Source organism: Nicotiana tomentosiformis, chromosome 5, assembly GCF_000390325.3.
Source record: "Nicotiana tomentosiformis chromosome 5, ASM39032v3, whole genome shotgun sequence".
NCBI classification, from domain to species: Eukaryota; Viridiplantae; Streptophyta; class Magnoliopsida; order Solanales; family Solanaceae; genus Nicotiana; species Nicotiana tomentosiformis.
In genome coordinates, this window is record NC_090816.1 from 118,396,694 (window position 1) to 118,417,953 (window position 21,260).

Sequence of the window (21,260 nt, forward strand, 5' to 3'; positions counted from 1 at the left end):
CTACATCATGAAAAGAATATACTCATTTTGTTGAGATAAAAAAAATACTCTATTTACAACATGAAAAAAGTACTCTTAATAATATTTCTATTTAGGGCGGTGAGCGAGGTTGGGGTATGGGAGTAGGGGTTGGGGTGTTTGGGGTAGGGATGGGATGGATGGGGTTGGGATGGTGGAGAATGTTAAAAAGAAGTTATGAAAAATATTTTCCCTTCTTGAAAATATTTTTCCTTCTTTTGATAGGGAAAATATTTTTCTCCAATTAGAGAAAAATGAGTTCATGCGAAAAATATTTTTCAAAACATTTAAGCTAACCAAACATGAGAAAATTGGAAACCATTTTTTGAAAAGTATTTTCCTTCGTACCAAACACACCCTTAGTCTTATGTAATACAAATTCATAGTATATGATTAGAGTTGCGATGCAATTATTGTAATTCAAATCCAAAAAATTTAAGCTTTAGACTTGATATCGCTAAATGTTCTTTACTTTTCTATTTTTTCATCCACTACAAAAATCGTAATATAATAAGGCGAAGAAGAAAAAAAACTCGTGAACAACAAGAACACTTGCACCTCAAATCTAAGTTAATTAAAATCATCAATTCTCACAATACATTTCGCTCCATTTTAGCTCATTTCATTTTCGATATTCAACAATTTGAGGTTCCTTTAATATTAGAAGCCCTCCACAAGAAGAAAAGAAAAAAACTTGTCGACGATTTTTTTTAAAAAAGTCGTTCATAATAAACAAATATTTTTAAAAACATTAAAAAGATATCCTGAAAAAGAAAATCTAATTCTTTTTATGACGCTTTAGAGAAAATCCATAAAACATTTGACAAGGGAGGAGAATTATCTTGCAACAGAAGATAGAACATTGAGCGGCACAACCAAACACTGTTTTATAACATCCAAAACAAAAACCACAGAAATTAATAAATCAGTTAGAAGAACAATGTAATTCTAACTGTATACACCAGTTACAAAAATGACCACAAACTCAAAACAACATTAAATGCTTAAAAGAAGAAGCAAAAAACTCTTAACACACCAACTCATATAGAGAGTTGTAAAAGATGCATACACTACTAACTTCGCTAAAAATCGACCAAAAAAATCGATCAAAGTTGGTCGGTTATGGCCAATTACCGATTAAAGTTGGTCGAAAATTACCGACCAACTTTGGTCGGTAGCTTAAAACGACCATCTGACAAGTTTAAGTACTTACCGACCAACTTTGGTCGGAAACATATTTTATTAATTTAATTTTACCAACCAAAATTGATCGGTTTAACTAAATTATATTTTTTTATTAATTATTAAAATTTAAAAAAAACGACCAACTTTGGTCGGTAATTGAAAAAAAATAAAATATATATATTTTTTAAATAATTAAAATTAAACATTACCGACCAACTATGGTCGGTAATCTCAACAGTGCAGGCAAAATACCGACCAAAGTTGGTCGGTAATGTTGAATTCTGGGAATTCGATGTTCATTAACCGACCAACTTTGGTCGGTATTTTGAAATAATATATTTTTTTTAATTAAAAATCGACCAACTTTGGTCGGTTTTTCTGGGTTTAATTTTGGCATAAAATGCCTGTTTTGGCAGCTACACCACCTGCCAGCATACCAATACACCTAATAACAACAACAACAACAATAACAACAACAACAACACAACAACAACAACCAAAACATTCAATAAATACTTCAAAACTAACAAATTAAAGTTCAATTGAACATAAAAATCCAAAATCAAGTTAAAACTAATTACAACTAGTTCAAAACTGATTCTATTTGTCTAGTTCAAAGTATATAAAAGTCAAGGGGTATTTTCTACAACATCATCGTCACCGTCTGGTGAACTTTCATTTACAAGACAATATAGAGAACAGTCTTGTGGAGGACGGGAAGCACGATCACGGGGAGGACGGGAGGAACGATCACGAGCAGGACGGGAGGAACGACCACGTGGAGGTCGACCCTCTGGAGATGACTCACGAGATCGGGGCAACGGAAAAGCTCCACTAGATAGGAGAATTCTGATCTGAGCTTGCATGCCAAGGAATTGAGCATCTCTAAGCCTTTCTCTTTCCTTGGCCGCTTCTAGCTCTGATGTGAGCTTTGCCACTGTCTCTCGCAGAGCGGAGAGGCTCTCCCTATTAAGTTGCTCGCCTTGCGAGAAAGTCCCTATTCCTCGCATTCCACACTTATAGCGATGGAAGGTTTTAGTAGGAAGCCCTTATACCTTCCCTCATTTTGGACCGCCAACAAACTCCAACCATATTCTTTCAGCATCCTCGTCCGAAGGTTGGGTTGGCTCACCCGATTCACCAGCTGGATGAATTCCTCCACGTTACTTTGGTAGCGACCCTATATTATTTTAAATTAAATCAGTATTTCAATTTTTTTATAAAAGTAAATTATAATACTTCAAGAAAAGTGAAAGCTTACATATGCAGTCGAGGCCCGGTCCTCGACCCACCTATCTTGATCCCCCTCTTTCTTCTTCTTCACAATATGTGTCTCCTTGAATAGCTCATCATGGCTCATTGGACGCCCATACTTCTTTTCCTGAAAATAAATTAATTTAGTTAATAAACAGAATAGATATACTTAGAAAAGTAAAATAATTTAAGCAATTATGTACCAATCTTCTTTTTATTGTCCCTAGGCTGATCGCACCTCCAGTGTGCAAGGAGCCTCCCTTCTCGGATGCGCGAGCTTTCTTTCCTTTTTATCTCCTCTCTAAGAACTCTGCGGTAAGCCATTGCCTTTGCAAATCATTCCACAAATTCTCAAGTAACCAGCCAAGCCTCTTGTTCTTCTTTCTAGCATCTGAGAAAGCATCCGCCAATCTCTTGCGAGCTTTATGATGAAAATTTGCAGCCACTTTCGCGCTATAGCGGTCTTCCCATACACACTTGCTTTGTATTTCAAAAGTTAAATATTTGATGAAAAAATCATAAATATAAATTATTAAACTATTTAAAAGAACATTTATACCTTAAATTGATTAAAAATTTGCTACTTCGGTGAGAATGGGCAATCAATCCAAGTCGCATAAGGGCCATCATAAAGCTTTCTGATGGCATTGGTAATTATCTTCGTAGTCTTATTACCCGGCCTGAACCTGCAATTTAACAATAAAAACACATTAATATCTTAGTAAAAATGTTACAAATCAATAGACGCAAAAATAATGAATAACACTTACCCATCACCCTCAGGGACTATGATGATCCTGCCATATCGATCATAATGCACTACCTCGTCATCACCATCCGAAGTATGTGTATCAAAGGCATATGAAGACGGTGTAGGCAGGTCAGAGCTACTGCCTCGCAGGCGAAGGCCTGCAATAGATGGAGTCGATGATGAAGATGGTTGCGATCCCTGTGACTGCGACATAGCTGGACGCGACCCAAGTGGATGTGATACCGATGGCTGTGACCCGAGTGGCTGTGACCCGAGTGGCTGTGACATGGATGGATGCGATCCATGTGGCTGTGATATGTAGGGATGTGATCCATGTGGATGTGATGTAGATGGTTGCGATGCAGATGGTTGTGAGGCAGCTGGACTGTACGTCGGACGTATAGTCCTATGGCCCTGTAATGGAAGACTTGGTGTCTGAATGAAGGTGTACGACTCGTGATGCTGTGGCAGCTTAGTATAGTCGTGTGGTGGAGGATAAGACATAAGCATCTCTAAAAAGGATGGACAAGAGGGAGTATTATTTTCTACCCTCATCTTTCCCTTCCTACCCTTTTCTCGACCCCGAGAACTAGTAGGGTCATTGTTACCTTGACCCTTGCCTGCCATCTGCATAATATAATACACATTTAGATTGAAACATATAAGAAACTAGCTATAAAATGAGAGTGCTTTAAAAACCAACTTTTTAATCCTCATCGACGTATTGTTCCTCGTCCGAGAATTCTTCGTCCTCACTTGTTTGAGCTTCATCAGTTGATTCTTCGTCCTCATTTTCTATAATTGTTACTTCATTTATATCAACTTCTTCCAATATGCGTTCAGGATGTTCCAAATCATTTTCTAACTGATCGTCCACTATTTGGTGAACATTGGAGATATCGTTTTGATATGCAACATCTAACACATTCTCGACTTTCACCCTACCTGCAAGCTTAGTTTTTATTACAACCCACCAATCGGACTTATTCCGCCACAATGGATAAGGAGCATAATACACTTGCCTAACGTTATGTGCAATTATGAAAGGATCATAGCGATCATACCCCCTCGTATAATTAACCTCAATTATGTTGTATTGGTTGTGTACTCTTGTACCTCTTGTTGGATTTGGGTCAAACCACTTGCATCTAAAGAGTATCAATTTCTTATATGGCCAACCTGTATATTCTAGTTGTAATATTTCTTTGACCACACCATAATAATCAATATCTCCAACTTGGTTGCCATCACCACCTTGAACCCACACCCCGCTGTTGTTGCTATTTTTATTTTTAGAGCAATCCTCTGTATGAAACTTATAACCATTCACTACGTACTTAGACATTGTTGTGACCTGAAGCCCAGGTCCCCAAGATATATCTTTCAAAAATTGATTTACACCATTATTTGGATTATTTACCTACATAGTGTTAAAAATATTCATAAGTTAGCACAACTTATGAATCAATTTTTATACATTCACTACATATATATATATATATATATATATATATATATATATATATACACACATATATACACACACACACTTACAAACTATTTGAACCACGTATCAAATCTCGTATATACAACATCATGGCCAAATTGACCCACGAAGTGACTGTGACATATCAAATATTTTTAGTAGTTGCATCAATATGTAGTCACAGTAAATTTTACATTTTGATAACTAATAAATCAATACTTACTTGAGAAATGGTACAACTTCAGGACAATTTAGCAACACATGAAGTGTAGCTGACTTGTACTCCATATCACTCAAACTTCTCTTTCTAACATCCTTAAAACATCGGCTTGGTTGATTGAATATGGACATTGGTGGATATAATGAATCATTCACACATTCGACCGTGTGCCTATTGGGCCTATTCCTAGAACATGGCACGTTACTCTCAAAATAATAAGAACAAAAATGTGCAGTTTTCTTTGCAAGATAGGCTTCGCATATAGATCCTTTAATCTTATTCCTCTACTTAACAAATTATTTACATTTGCCAGTTGTCCTACATAATGTCATGTTAGCCAACAACATTCAAATAAAATAGAATATTACATCAAACTTATAATATTACCTCTCAAAGGGATACATCCATCTGCATTGAACAGGCCCTCCAAGTCGTGCCTCGTGTACAAGGTGTATTGGAAGGTGTTCCATCACATCAAAGAAACCACATTGGAATATTTTTTCCATCTTACTCGAAATTACACGGATGTTCTGGTCCATCCGAAGTAGGTTTTCTTCCCTTAATGTGGTAGAACACAAGTCTTTGAAAAATAAACTAATCTCTGTGATAGGTTTCCAGATTCTTTCAGGCAAATCACAAAATGCAATAGGTACTAAGGTCTCCATGAAAACATGGCAGTCATGACTTTTCAAATGGCTCAACTTCCCTACCTCCATATCTACTTTTTTTCCAAGATTCGACGCATAACCCTCAAGCATCTTCAATTTCGTAACCCAATCACAAATTTGTCGTCTTTCCTCCAAAGTGAATGTGTAACTTGCTTTGGGCTTGAACACCATACCATTGTTTGCTGTCTGCAAGTATAATTCAGGCCGCCTGCAATATTCTTGTAAGTCCATTCTAGCCTTCGGGTTATCTTTTGTCTTACCTTTAACATCCATCATTGTGTTGAACAAATTATCAAAATAATTCTTCTCAATATGCATGACATCAAGATTGTGTTGGAGAATATTATCCTTCCAATAAGGCAACTCCCAAAATATACTCTGTTTCGTCCAATTATGATTAACACCATATTCGGGGAATTTATAAGTGGAGCCTCAGTAACTTTACTGAAGTTCTGGACCCTCTCCCAAATTTTCTCACCTGAAAGTATCGGAGGTGGAGAATCATATTCCACTTTATTCTTTTTGAATGCATTTTTCATCCTTCTAAACTCATGATCATCAGGCAAGAATTGACGGTGACAATCAAACCATGATTGCTTTCTGCCATATTTCAAAGTGAACGCTTTACTATTTTCCATGCAGTAAGGACAAGCTAGCTTCCCAGTAGTCATCCACCCAGACAACATTCCATACGCAGGAAAATCATTAATAGTCCACATTAAATTAGCATGCAAATTGAAATTCTACTTGGTTGATATGTCATATGTTTCAACACCATCATACCACAATTGTTTTAGCTCATCAATCAAAGGTTGCAAATATACATCAATTGAACTTTTTGGATTATGTGGACCAGGGATAATACAATTTAAGAATATATATGGACTAGTCATACACAATTCAGGTGGTAGATTATAAGGTGTAAGAAAGACAGGCCAGCATGAATATGGTGTCGCAGATATAGAAAAAGGCGTGAAGCCATTCGCACACAGACCTAACCGAATGTTCCTTGGTTCACTAGCAAAATCTGGATATGTCCTATCAAAGTGCTTCCAAGCTTCTCCATCTGAAGCATGACACATAACACCAGGTGGTCTTTTATTTTCAAAGTGTCATCTCATATGAGGAGCAGAACTCATCGACGCATATAACCTCTTTAACCTAGGTATAAGAGGTAAATAATGCATCGCCTTGACAACGACCATATTCCCACTGGAAAGCCTCTTGAAACGAGGCTTTTCGCAAAAATTACAACTGTCTAAAGTTGCATCATCTTTATAATATAACATGCAACCATTTTCACAACAATCAATTCTCATTGACGAAAGTCCTAACTTAGAAACCAATCTCTTTGCCTTATAGACATCACCAGGTAAGTTGATATTAGGGTCAACTTGTTCACTCATAAGGTCAATGAAAGAGTCCATGACTGCTTGAGAAATATTCCAATCAGATTTGATACTTAGTAACCTAACTACAACAGACAGCTCAGAGTGCGGACTTCCTTCACGTAGTGGGCGACTAGCTTCCTCTAACTGTTCATAAAAACGTTTTGCGTCATCATTAGGAGTTTGCTCAACATTTTCATTGGGCTCACCCCCGAAGTGCATCCCAAAAGCATCTGCAACCATATCCTGAATTCTAGAATCAAGATTTGTATTCTCCACCGACCTACTACTTTCACCAACAACCATATTATGAAATATACCACGGCTACCATCGATCCCTCCATGATTAGTCCACACAAAGTAATTCTCTATAAACTTCTTCCTATAAAGATGAAGCTTAACTTCCTCCGATTTTTTAAACTTCATACAATCGCACCTGACACAAGGGCACCTAATTACTCCTTCACTTTGGTATGGTGGAAGTGGCATTGCATGTCTAATAAAGTCATCAACCCCTTCTACAAAATCCTCCCGCAATCCCCACCGATTAGGATAATTCCTATTGTACATCCAAGTACGATGTCCCATCTATATAAATAAAACAAGAACAAATTAATTTATTCTATAATTATAAATTAATTATATCTTTTTAGTTAATTCAAGATAATAATTGGCTCCTAATTACACCAATTTATATCCTAAAAGTTTAATTCATATCCAAAAGGTCCAATTCATATCTTAAAAGTTCAATTTATATCCTAAAAGTTCAATTCACAAGAACAAATCCTAAAAACTAAAATTTCAATTCATATCCTACGAGTTTAAACATAAACTAACTAAACTAAAGAAATTCAACCCATACCCTAAAAGTTTGATTCACAAGAACAAATTAATTTATTCTACAATTATAAATTAATTATATCTTTTTTAGTTAATTCAAGATAATTATTTTTTCCTAATTACACCAATTTATATCCTAAAAGTTCAATTCATATCCAAAAGGTCCAATTCATATCTTAAAAGTTCAATTCATATCCTAAAAGTTCAATTCACAAGAACAAATCCTAAAAACTAAAATTTCAATTCATATCCTACGAGTTTAAACATAAACTAACTAAACTAAAGAAATTCAACCCATACCCTAAAAGTTCGATTCACAAGAACAAATCGTAAACCCTAGATTCTAACTAAACTATTCAAGACAATACAAAGTTAATAATTCAATTCTAACTAAACTATTCAAGACAATACAAACTCAAAATTGAAACACTCATCAATTAAAACTAATTCATAACTGATTGACTAATTAACAAAACTAATTAGTTAATAAAACTAATTAACAAAACTAATTAAAACAAGACCTAAACCCTAATCCTCAATAAAATGCAATGTTCAAATAATTGAAGCACTAATCAATTGAAACTAATTCATAACTAATTAACAAAACCTAGAAATAATAAATAAATGAGTTGTAATTCAAACCTAGAATTTTTAGGAGATGGAGAAGGAGAGGGGCGACAGTGGCAGTGGCAGCGGCAACGGAGACGGCGCGGCGACGGCGAGGGCTGGGCGGTGGCGACGCGGGATGGAGAATGAGATTTATGTGAGGGAAATAGAGAAGGAGAGGGGAAGGTTTTGAGTGAGGGAAATAGAGAAGGAGAGGGGAAAATAAGAGAGAAATGGGGGTTCCCTCGTTTTTCAATTCTGATTTCAGAATTACCGACCAAAGTTGGTCGGTACATTAAGTGTTGACCGTTGGTCGGTTTTTTTAAAAACAAAATTAAATTCTTTTTTTGTGTGTTTTTTTCTTAAAATATTATAAACTATAAAAAAAATTATAAACTACAAGCATTTATTTTATTTAACTATGCAATTATTATAAATAATTATAAACTATAAGCATAATCTTTATAAATAATTATATTAACTATTTAATTTTAATAAATTATAATAGCATCTATCTAAGTAAATTTTCTAAGTTATAATTAAGTATGTGAGTAATTTCTCACACACACACATACACTATATTGTAATTGATGCTAATAACTTCTTTTTTCATTCGTTCATCACTAATAATGCATGACATAGATTAATTGATATATTGGTCGAGACGTTTTGATGAATCATCGATAAATATTCATCGATACATCTAAGTAAGTTATAAGTCGATGAATCAATTTACAAATAGATATATTTGATGATAAAGTATATATACTAATTAGTATCTTCCCAAGTCTATCCCTAAAATTAAAGAACCCGACCCTGTGGTCCTAGCGCTTCATGTTCTTATATATATACAACTATACATATATATATATACACACACAAAAAAAAAAAATACTTCATTGTAATACTTTAACTATATATATAGCTTGTTATAGTATATGTTAGTGTGTATATATATAGCTTGTTAAAGTTTGATCATGTTTGACCTATTAATTTAACTCGTTTACTTAATACTAATAGCTTCTTTCGTTTATTTAAATATATATATATATATATATATACACACACACACATACAAAAAAAAAAATACTTCATTGTAATACTTTAACTATATATATAGCTTGTTATAGTATATGTTAGTGTGTATATATATAGCTTGTTAAAGTTTGATCATGTTTGACCTATTAATTTAACTCGTTTACTTAATACTAATAGCTTCTTTCGTTTATATAATTTGTGATCCATATATATATATATATGTCAAAGATGTTTAGTATTAATTCTTTTATTTTTCATTCATTCATTACTAATAATGCATGGCATAGCTAGATTAATCGATATAGGTCGAGACATTTTGTTTTTACTATTAGTCGATATAGGTCAAACGTTTTATTTTTAATATTCATCGATGCATCTAAGTAAGTTATAAGTCGATGAATCAATTTACAAATAGCATGTTATATATAGTATATGTTAGTGTATTCATTATTTGTATTACAAAAGTGTTAACGAATTACATTTATATTATTTAGATAGTAAATATAAAAGTAATTCGAAAGTTTGACCAATGTTGACGTAATAACTGACCAACTTTGGTCGGTTATTTTGCAGAAAATAATAATTACCGACCAAAGTTGGTCGGTAAATGCTTCCCCTACATTAACCGACCAACGTTGGTCGGTAATTTTAAATATAAATTCTTAAATATTATAAAATATTTTAAATAATAAAATAATTATTAAAATTTAAAAAATTGGATCCAGATTACCGACCAACGTTGGTCGGTAATCCAAAATTTTCTTGTCTGACCAGGTGGGTCAATTCGTTGACCAATTTACCGACCAACGTTGGTCGGTATTTAGTTTTAAAAAAATGTAATTTTTTTTTTCCAGTTTCCGTCCAACCTGGACGGTTTTTGGTCGCTTTTTTTGATCGACCAACGTTGCTCGGAAATATTTGGTCGGTTTTTAGCAGATTTTTATCCTGATTTTTAGTAGTGATATATCCTGACTACTAGACATGAGGTTCCAGACCAAGTCCCTTTCGCGTCGTTCCAACAAATAAATCCCCAGATTTTATCATGCCTGGGACGCGTCAGGCAATAGAGAAACAAGGAAATTGAGCCACTGCTTTTTTCCTCCCAAGAGAAACTATGGCAAATGCCTTAGTGGCTGGCTTATATATACCCAATTTCTTATCTTCTGCAATGTTCTTGGCAGCTACCTTTGAGCCAAATATCCTTGGCAATGCAATGTTCTTTGAGCCCAATATCCTTGCATCAGATCGCGTAACAATGCAATGTTCTTGGCAGCTACCATTAGCCTACCACGACTATCCAAACTGTAATTCAAAATTGTGTTGAACCAATTGGTTTTCCAATGCAAATGAAATGACAATCAGCAACTATGGTTTCTCCACCCGATGTTCTTCGATAAACAACGCCATCTTCTGTATGGGTCAAAATTTGCCTAAGTGGGATTTAGCATCAAGCGGTATCGTGGAAAGCGATATGATCGAGGTCGATTAGTAGATAACGGGGCTCGTAGCCGAGTAGTCAATAACGGACAGGGTCAAGTATCGAGGACAATGCTAACAACTAGTTTTTGTAACAGAATATTCAGGAGAATATTCTATTGAATATTCTTGGTGTATGTACTTTTAGGGTTGACTGGGGAATGTCTCATATAAATAGAAAAAGAGATAGGGGGATATGGATAGGTAATATTCTCTGATAAGAACACTCTTTGAAGAAACAGACTTTCTCTCTAGATAAAAGACAATCACTACCTTTCTAAAGAGATTTGATTGTCTGCTATTCCACACTTTTTTCATTAGATTCGAGAAGGGTCCCAACTGTCACGACCCAAACCGATGGTCCATGACGAGTGCCCGAGTCCTACATGTCGAACACCCCTAAGCATGCGTCTAAGATATAAACATGAATTAAGGGTAGATCATGAATAACATCTATAATTAAACTGCTGAATCACGTGAATAACATACGTGAGGAAAACATGTCCAAAAGACATATATACATATACATGCGGAATACGATAGGGCGAGCCGACAAGGCTGATATAGACAACTATATATCTAAAACTAGAAGCCGACAAGGCCACATATTATCCAATTATACACGACTGTCTACAGACCTCTAATAGAATGTACAATTGTACAAGGACGGGGCTAGGTCCCGTCATACCCATATATGTATACAAACACATCATACCAAAACTCAAAGCAACTCCGGATCAAATGGAGCATACCAACTCTCGCTGATCAAGGATCCTAAGAAAGGGGACCGTCAGCCTGTCTACCTGCACCTGCGGGCATGAAACGCATCGTCCCCAGGCAAAAATGACATCAGTACGAATAATGTACCGAGTATGTAAGGCATGAAAATTAGTACATAAAAGACATAGATGAAACATGGAGTAAAGAATTCCATCTGTAAGTCTAAATAACTTTGTGAATCCTGAAACATTTATAATGTCATGCATATGCATATAAATGTCGTATCATGCATAGGTATAGGTGTACATAACATCATCAAGTCTCTGGGGGCATCCCATCATATCATCTCGGCCATTGTGGGCAAAATCATCAACATATAACAGCTGATCAGATGGTGGTGCGTATATAACGTCGTAACCTTTTCACATATCCCATATACATATAATATATGCGTATATAACGCCACCTGGTCATGGGTCAATGTACATGTATAAATGAATGAAATGCATAAGAAGTAAGTCAATAAGATTTCTCGGAACGTCATAAGATCAATATGTCTTCGGTTAAACTTTATCAATTACGCATTTTTCTAAGACCCATGAACAGAAAATATAATAATAAGACACATAAGAATTTAAGAACATAGGCACCCCTAGTACTTTTATGAATAGAGACATTTATGAAAGTTGTGTGTTTGCTCGTTTCGTTTGTATCATATGGGTCATGCCAAAAGGAAAGAAGGGATAGCCTTAACATACCTGAGCCGATTCTCTTGACAATCCCTCTAACACACGTCAATCGCGACGAAACACGTAACGGCGAGATCGAAATAGGGAAAAATCCGTATGATATTCTTGAGAAAGATTGCATCGTACGCCCTTAGAATCGCAATTCTCACGTTGCTAAGTAATCTTGTATGAATTTTGTAGCAAATCACTTTGCTATCATTTTGTATGAGTTTGCTGGAGCAATTTACATTGCTATGAAGATTAGATATATCTCTCTTTGTGAATTTTGAGATATCTTTTACCTTAGTGGGTGTGAGCCCACTTAGGTGATGACTTAGCCAAAAGCCCCTCTAAATGTGACACCTTGTAATGTAAGTAAAGAGTCACAAATGAGGCATAATTTGCTGCCACGTGTTTGGCGCCGTTTGTGGGCATCTGTCTAGTTAAGTTTTTAGTTTATTCTAGATTTATAACTAGCACAATTCACACAAAAAAAACTCATACTTCCTTGTACACATAGATCTGACATGGCAGGTAATGGAGAAGAAAGAATGAAGGCAGTGGTTGATCTCACTACCAACCTCTTAAACACCATCAATGAGGTCTCCGAAACAGAAGGCGAAGACATAACGCCTAACACCTCTCCCCGGCGAAGTGGATCGCCCCTCCCTCACGGCAGTATCATAATAACCCGTGGTAAAGTAGCTTCCACGTCCACAGCGGAAGAGGCACCACCAGCGGTGAAGAAGCTACTCGAGGCTTGGCTGACAAATACGCTGATCGGCATCCTCGACAAGCCCACTCAGGAGGCAGTTAGAGAAAATGCAAGGACTTGCATTGCACCAGCAACGGCCAAGCAACACGGCCCCCCCTCCAGTAACATGCATCACTCACAATATTAATAATGCAGGTAACGATACCCTCACAGCCAGTATGAGGAAAATGGAAGAAATGGAAAATGAAAACAAAATGCTTCGAGATCAAATGAGAGAACACCAAGAAAGAGTCGACAAAATACCGGGTGCCCCAAAACTCTTGCCAAAAAGAGACGCTGGTCGGTTTGTTGAGCAACCCTATAATGATGAAGCCGCCCCACATGCCATACCCAAGACCTTCAAGATGCCGCCTTATCTGAAAATATAACGGTACGACCGAACCCGAAGATCATGTAACTCATTGTGTCACTGCGGTAAAGGGCAATGATCTTGCCAAAGAACAAGTCTCCTCCATCTTGTTGAAAAAGTTCGACGAGACCCTTACCGGAGAAGCATTAACTTGGTATTCACAGCTGCCCGCGCGCTCCATTGAAACATTCGAAGAGATGGCCGACAAGTTCGTAACGGCCCATGCCGAGGCTAAAAAGGCGGAGGCAAAAGTAAATGATATATTTGCCATCAAACAATCACCTGGAGAGGGATTGAGGGACTTCCTCATTCGATTCAATAGAGTAAGGATGACCTTACCAAATGTATCGGAAGAAATGACTGTAGCAGCTTTCCAGAACGAGTTGAACAGGAATGGCTCAAGGGCGACCAGAATACTATTAAGTCGACTTATGAAATATCCTACAACCACTTGGGATGAAATACACAACGCCTACCGTGCCGAGGTCCGTGCCGACAAAGATGACTTGATTGGGCCAACCCATCGATTGACCTCGGTACAAGCCGAAACCAGGAAGGATCGAAGAAATGATGCCAGTGGAGATCTTGCAGCTCCACGATCCAACCGTGAAAGGCATCAACCATATGTCAGAAGCGCCATCACGCCCCCTCCCTCTACGAAGAGGGCCCATCTAGTCCAAGGAGAGGGACTCACCGGAACGAGAGAGGTATGCCCCATTTACTATCCACTCATAATTTTTGTGTGTCACCCTCGGAAATAGTCTACGCGTTGGAAAAGCTCGGACCAAAAGTAAAGTGGCCACAAAAGATGAGGTCAGATCCAAGCACTAGAAAATCAGACGCCCTCTATGAGTTCCACCAAGAGCGTGGTCACAAAACTGAGGACTGCATCGCCCTAAGACAGGAAGTCGTGAACATGCTTCACCAAGGACATCTCAAAGAATGGTTGAGCGACCGAGGGAGGACCAACTTTACCCGAGGACGTGAACAACACCAGGGACCGCCGAAACCACCCTCACCGACTCGCACCATTCAAATGATCATCGGGGGCGGCGACGATGTTTTGATCAACAACGTAAAGTTCACCATAACCCACAAGCTCAAACGGTCAATCACTCATGAACAGTACGATGAACTCGAAGAAAGTATCATCTTCGATAAGTCAGATACCCATGGTTTGGTTTTCCCTCACTATGATGCCCTTGTTATCGCTTTACGAACATTAGATACAAATGTAAGAAGCATTATGGTAGACGATGGGAGCGGCACGTGCATTGTCCATCCTCGAGTACTTGCAAAAATGAAACTCGAGGATAAGATAGTGTCACGCTGCATCACGCTAACAAGTTTTAACCATGCAGTTGAACGAACATCCGGGGAAATCATACTTCCCGTCCTGGCCGGCGGCGTCACTTTGGAAACCACATTCCACATCATGGACTAGGATATGACGTATAATGCCGTAATAGGTCGACATTGGATACACGCAATGAGGGCTATCCCCTCCAGCTTGTACCAAATTATCAAATTTCCAACCCCATGAGGAGTATTCAGCATACGAGGAGAACAACGCACTTCTCGAGAATGCTATCGCATCATCCTGGATTGTACATATACCCAACAAATAAAGGGAAAAATAGATGATGCATAGCAATTGACAGGGTCGAGGTCGAGCTGTGATGAAAAAGTGGACGTCATCAGAGATCCCGAAACAATAGACACCTTGGGATCAACCGTAAAAGACCTCGACCACGTCCAACTTGACAAAAATGACCACAGCAAGAAAGCCTACGTCGGCCGCAAGCTTCAAGAACCATGTAAATTCCGTCAATTTTTAGCTGCTAACGCGGACTTGTTTGCTTTTTCCCATGCAGACATGCCAGGTATCCCGAAGGAGGTCTCCACACACAATTTGAACGTCGACCCGTTCTACCCCCCGGTAAGGCAGGTTAGGCAAAAGTTCAGTTCCACAATAAAGGATGCAGTCTGTGAGGAGGCCGAAAAATTGTTAGAAAATGGCTCCATCAGGGAATCAAAATACCCCCAATGGGTTGCTAATGTGGTCATGGTGAAAAAGAATAACGGAAAGTGGTGGATGTGCGTAGACTTTACGGACTTAAATAAAGCATTCCCCAAAGATTCATTCCCGCTACCTCACATTGACTAGCTCATTGACGCAATGGCCGGGCATGAACTGCTGAGCTTCTTGGATGCCTACTCGGGCTACAATCAGATCCTCATGGAAGAGGAGGACCAAGAGAAGACCATCTTCATCACCCACCAAGGAATGTACTGCTACAAGGTGATGCCCTTCGGACTGAAAAATGCGGGGGCGACATACCAAAGGTTAGTGACCAAAATGTTCAAAGACCAACTCAGCAAGACCATGGAAGTCTACATAGACGACATGTTGGTCAAGTCCAAAAGGAAAGAAGATCACATCAACCACCTGAAAGAAGCCTTCGATATACTCAAGCGTTACAGAATAAAGCTGAATCCTGAAAAGTGTGCATCGACGTGACCTCAGGAAATTTCTTGGGCTTCCTAGTATCGCAAAAGGGTATTGAGGTCAACCCAACCAATTCAAAGCCATAAAATGAATACCAGAGCACTTAACCAGAAAAAACAGGTTTAGAGGATGACTGGCCGCATCGCCGCCCTGTCGAGATTCATCTCACGATCATCAGACAGATGCCAAAAGTTTTTCAGCGTACTCAAGAAAGACAATGACCTCCAATGGACTTCCGAGTGTGTTCAAGCCCTGAAGGAATTAAATGTTTATCTGTCTTCACCGCCGTTGCTTTCCAAAGCGTAATCGGAGGAATGCCTTCTTGTCTACCTCACCATATTTGAAGTTGCGGTCAGTGCAGTCCTGGTTCGGAAAGATAAAGGTACGCAATCCCCCATCTATTACATTAGTAGAACCTTAATCAACGCCGAGACGAGGTATCCCCACCTCAAAAAATTAGCCCTGGGCTTGGTCGTAGCTTCATGAAAGCTTAGACCCTACTTTCAGTGCCACCCCATCTCGGTAGTCATAACTTTCCCCTTGCGAAGTATTTTGCATAAGCCTGGGCTATCGAGCAGGTTAGCCAAGTGAGCCATAGAATTGAGCGAGCATGATATCACATATCAACCGCGGACAACGATAAAATTACAAGTCCTTGCCAACTTCGTCGCCAACTTCAGCGCAAAAATAATGCCTGAAGTCAAAAAGGAAGACGGCCACGCTTCTCCGCGAACAAAAGATCTATGGATTTTGTACACTGACGGTGCTTCCAATGCGTCAGGGGACGGACTGGGACTTGTGCTCGAAGTCCCGACAGGCGAAGTGGTTCGCCAGTCTATAAGGTGCCCGAACATGATTAACAACGAGGCCGAGTATGAGGCCGTGATTGCAGGGTTAAGTATAGCACTCCAGTACTGGGCGAGGCGGGTCATTCTACGCTGCGACTCTCAACTCGTCGTCAACCAAGTCACAAGGACTTTCCAGATCAAAGATCAAAGGTTACAAAAATATCAGGTCGAGATCTGCAAACTACTGCCCGAGTTCGACGAGTGACAGCTCAACCAAATCCCTCGAGCACAAAACATCTAAGCAGACAGCCTCGCCAAATTGGCGGCAGCAACTAAAAGCATAACCGGAGAAGGAAACGTGGTCACCTTCCTCCACTCATCGATAGATCAAATCGAGGTAAGGACAATAAATCTAACATGGGAATGGCGCAACCGTATTGTTACATACTTGCAGGACGGCGTACTCCCAGGTGATAAAAAGGAAGCCAATAGGCTCCGGATGCAAACGGCCAGGTACATCATCATTCCCAACGACCTATACAAAAGGACATATGGCGGCCCCTAGCGAAATGCCTAGGCCCAATCAGTCGCGGCGCGTCCTAGAAGAAGTCCACGAAGGCCACTGCGAAGCTCACTCAGGCAATCGATCTCTGGTCAAATGTCTCATATGGGCAGGTTACTTCTGGCCTACCACGAAAATAGAGGCCGCAGACTTCGTGAAAAAATGCGAATAATGCCAAAATTATGCCCCAATGATCCATCAAGCGGCCGAGCATCTCCACTTGGTCACATCCCCTTGGCCTTTCATCAATGAGGAATGGACATCATTGGCCCCCTCCTTGCGGGGCGAGGTAACGTATGATTTCTTTTGGTTTTAACTGACTATTTTTCTAAATGGGTAGAAGCAGGAGCATTCGCCCAAATACGCGAACATGAAGTGATCGCCTTCATATGGAAAAATATTGTGTGCCGCTTCGGCCTCCCCAAAGAGGTAAGTTGCGACAACGGACCCCAATTTACCAGAAAAAAGGTCAGCAAATTTTTTGAGAAGTGGCATATCAAAAGAATACTTTCCACACCATACCACCACGCGGGAAACGGTCAAGGGAATTCTCCAATAAATCAATAATGAACATCATAAAGAAAAAGCTTGAGGACGCCAAGGGATTATGGCCGGAGCTATTACCATAAGTGCTTTGGGCTTATCGCACAATGCCAAAAACGAGCACAAGAGAGACACCCTACTCTTTAGTCTATGGGACTGATGCGATAATACCAGTCGAAGTCGGAGATTCCTCCAAGTCGCGCTCTTTTTCCCTCACTTGAGTTTTGTCCCAATTGGGTTTTCTCGAGGAGGTTTTTAATGAGGCGACAAGGGGGATACTTCCAAGTCGAAATACGAACGGAAAGAGACACCAGACAGTTAGTTCATTTCCCAACCTCTCAACACGTCTCCAGGTCACCCAATGAAGGGACTAGATAGACTGGGACTGGAATGCTAGCCCGAAAAACACAAATGTATGAAGTCCGCCCATGTTTTCTCCAGAACAACATCCCTCAATATCTACTCGGCCCGTGTCCACAATTAAGTAACTCGCATTCGACCTCGTTCGAATCAACTCACATTCCACCTCGTTCGAATCAACTCACATTCAACCTCGCTCGAATTAACTCACATTCGACCTCGTTCGAATCAACTCACATTCGACCTCACTCGAATTAACTCACATTCGACCTCACTAGAATTAACTCACATTTGACCTCGTTCGAATCAACTCACATTCTACCTCGCTCGAATCAACTCACATTCGACCTCGTTCGAATCAACTCACATTCGACCTCGCTTGAACCAACTCAATACAGATTACATTCGACCTCGTTCGAATTAACACCTACTAATCCTGACCATGACCAAAACCAAATTTTTATGGTTAAAATGACAAAACAAAAAAAAGAAGCGTGCAGGCCCAAACAAAAAGAAAAGAATTATATACGAAACAGCAAAAACGACATTTCTTACTTCAAATATATTCCTTACAAAGGCTAAAACAGATACCAGCAAAAGTATGTACAAGAACTACAAGCAAAAGAAAGAAAAGCAACTACGCGCTACCTAACTCAGCAGCACCATCTCCACCCGTCTCTCCACCATCGTCGTTGTCGCCGGGATACTCATCTTCATACGAGGCATCCTTCTCATCCCTTCCACGTCTTCCTCAGCATCACCAGCTTGTGGTGTAGCGGGGTCATAGCCACAAGCAAACCGAGCTTCACGTGCCTTAGCACGTGCATTCTCTAAGTCGACTTTCGAAATAGCCCCCGTCCCCGTAAGATCCATGAATATATCCAGCTGGGCCTCGGTGTGAATCCATTCCTCATACAGATCTCGAGGAACATTGGGAAAACAGTACGGGATGAGGACGGCTGTGCCAATAACTGTTCCTTTTCGGCCTCAAGGGCAACAACTCAATCACTAAGGTCTGCAACCTCTTTTTCTAACTCCCCAATCCGCTCATCGAGCCTCTCCTCTCTGAGCCTAGCCGTCTCCATGGCGCAATCCCGTTCAGAATGAATAACACGGATCGTATCCTCTAAAGTTGCAGCTTTACGCGCAACTGATAACTGGACTGACTCCGCCTTCTCCAAATTTGCTACCTTCTCGGCGATCTCGCCACTCAAACGACCGCTTGAAGTTGACACTCCTCCAGCTCGGCACGAAGTGAGACCACTTGGGCCTGAAGGTCGGCGCATTGGGCCTCAACCCCCTTACTCACCTCGAGCTCCTCCTCTTTGTCCTTCAACGCCCCCTCGAGCTCACTAAATTTTCCGATGACCTTCACCAATTCGTCATCCTTCTCCTTTAGCTCGTTTTGGAGGTCCCGGAAGTTGCTACTACCACCAAGTCGCCGACAAAACTCACGGTGCTTATCATGATATTTGCAATATTTCTGCTCCATCTTTTGGAAGATAGCCTTACGCCTCTCCTCTCAACGGGAACATTTTATTTCCAAGATAACAGTCTGAAAAGAAAGCCAAAGCGGGTAAGAACAAAGTCAAAATCAACATAAAAAGAAAAAAAAAAGACGAATATGGAAACAGAATACCAAACATACCATAAGAGCAAGGTCGTCTATGGTCTTCGACTAAGTGGAATCCTTTAGCTTCTCGAGGGTCTTACCCTCCATGTCGGAACATAGTAGACCAAGATAAGGGACCACGTCCTCTGTGTCAACTAATAGATCCCAGTCCAAAAGGATCGCAATAGTCCGCGTGCTCCCTTCCAACCTCACCTCAAGCCGGGTGAGTACTTCCCCCATCATCCTAACCTCCTCGGCATCCATATCGGAGGAAGGGTCCTCAGTAGGTAACGAGGTTGATGTCTCACCCCCTTGTAAGGCTTTAGGGACTCATGCCGATGACCCTTCAAAACCCGTTCTGACCTCAAGGAACAACATACATCCCTCGGCCCTCGACGGTGGCGGGATCGTAGATAGTAGATCGACATCAACTCCGAGATCTATGGTCTCCATTTCTCTGATGACAAAGCCATCCATCACCGAACTTCCCACGCGGACACTTTCCCCGCCGATACCGACGGATCGCCTTTTGCGGGGAAGCAGATTATCATTAGTTGGCGATGATCCTTCCTCATCGTCCTCATCAACTAGATGACGTAGAGGGGAAATGGAAACACCGGCTACAATAGTCGATGACCAAGCAGGTCTCACCATAGCAATGGGAACATAGACGGCCTTCCTCTTACGGAATGCCGGAGCAGGAGCTTTCCGTCTCTTCGAAGACCCTCGGCCTGCAAAAGTGATTAGAACGACGACTCTCAAAGTCATGACGAGCACGCGACCACAAGGTCAGGACGACATATGTAAAAAGTCACTATATGGACGGACAAACTCACCGGTCGCTGAAAGCGTGGGCCCGAACTTCTGGAAAAAGCCCGGCCACCCACGAATCCCCACTGTGTGTGGCTAACCCATTCATGAATATCTGTAACCAAATGAGGGGGCTCGGTCTCAACTGAAGGAGAAAAAGACATAACGGTTAGACTACGACCAAAATGAGTAAAATGAGCACTTAGTGAAAATACTTACGGGCGTAATTCTACGCCTCAGGAAATCCATTTGCGTTCGCCACCACGTCCTCAGTTTTGACGTAGAAGTAATTAAACCAGAATCGATGATTTGCTTTATCGTTCATCTTTACCAACAAGCTTTTATCTCCACGGTGACGAAGGTGCAACATCGTCTCTCTATGGAAACTCGGCGCAAAGAGGTGCATCAGGTAGTAAAGAGCGACCTCGCGGCCAGCCAACTCCGCGTATTTCGTCGGCATAAGGATGAGCTTGTAGATATAAGGAGAAAGTTGAGTCGTGCAGACATCGAACTAGCGGTCGAATTCCTCTGCCAATGGGAGAATGGGAAAAGAGTAGCCCACGTAGAATGGATA

The 21,260-nt window shown here is 40.0% G+C and overlaps 1 protein-coding gene across 1 annotated transcript; it reads left to right on the forward strand.

Annotated features, from left to right (window-relative positions):
- Positions 1–14,310: 14,310 nt before the first annotated feature.
- LOC138893056 (uncharacterized) lies at positions 14,311–14,946 on the forward strand. The gene has a single exon (XM_070176825.1). The coding sequence runs from the start codon at positions 14,311–14,313 to the stop codon at positions 14,944–14,946; it is 636 nt and encodes a 211-aa protein (XP_070032926.1).
- The last annotated feature ends 6,314 nt before the right edge of the window (positions 14,947–21,260 follow it).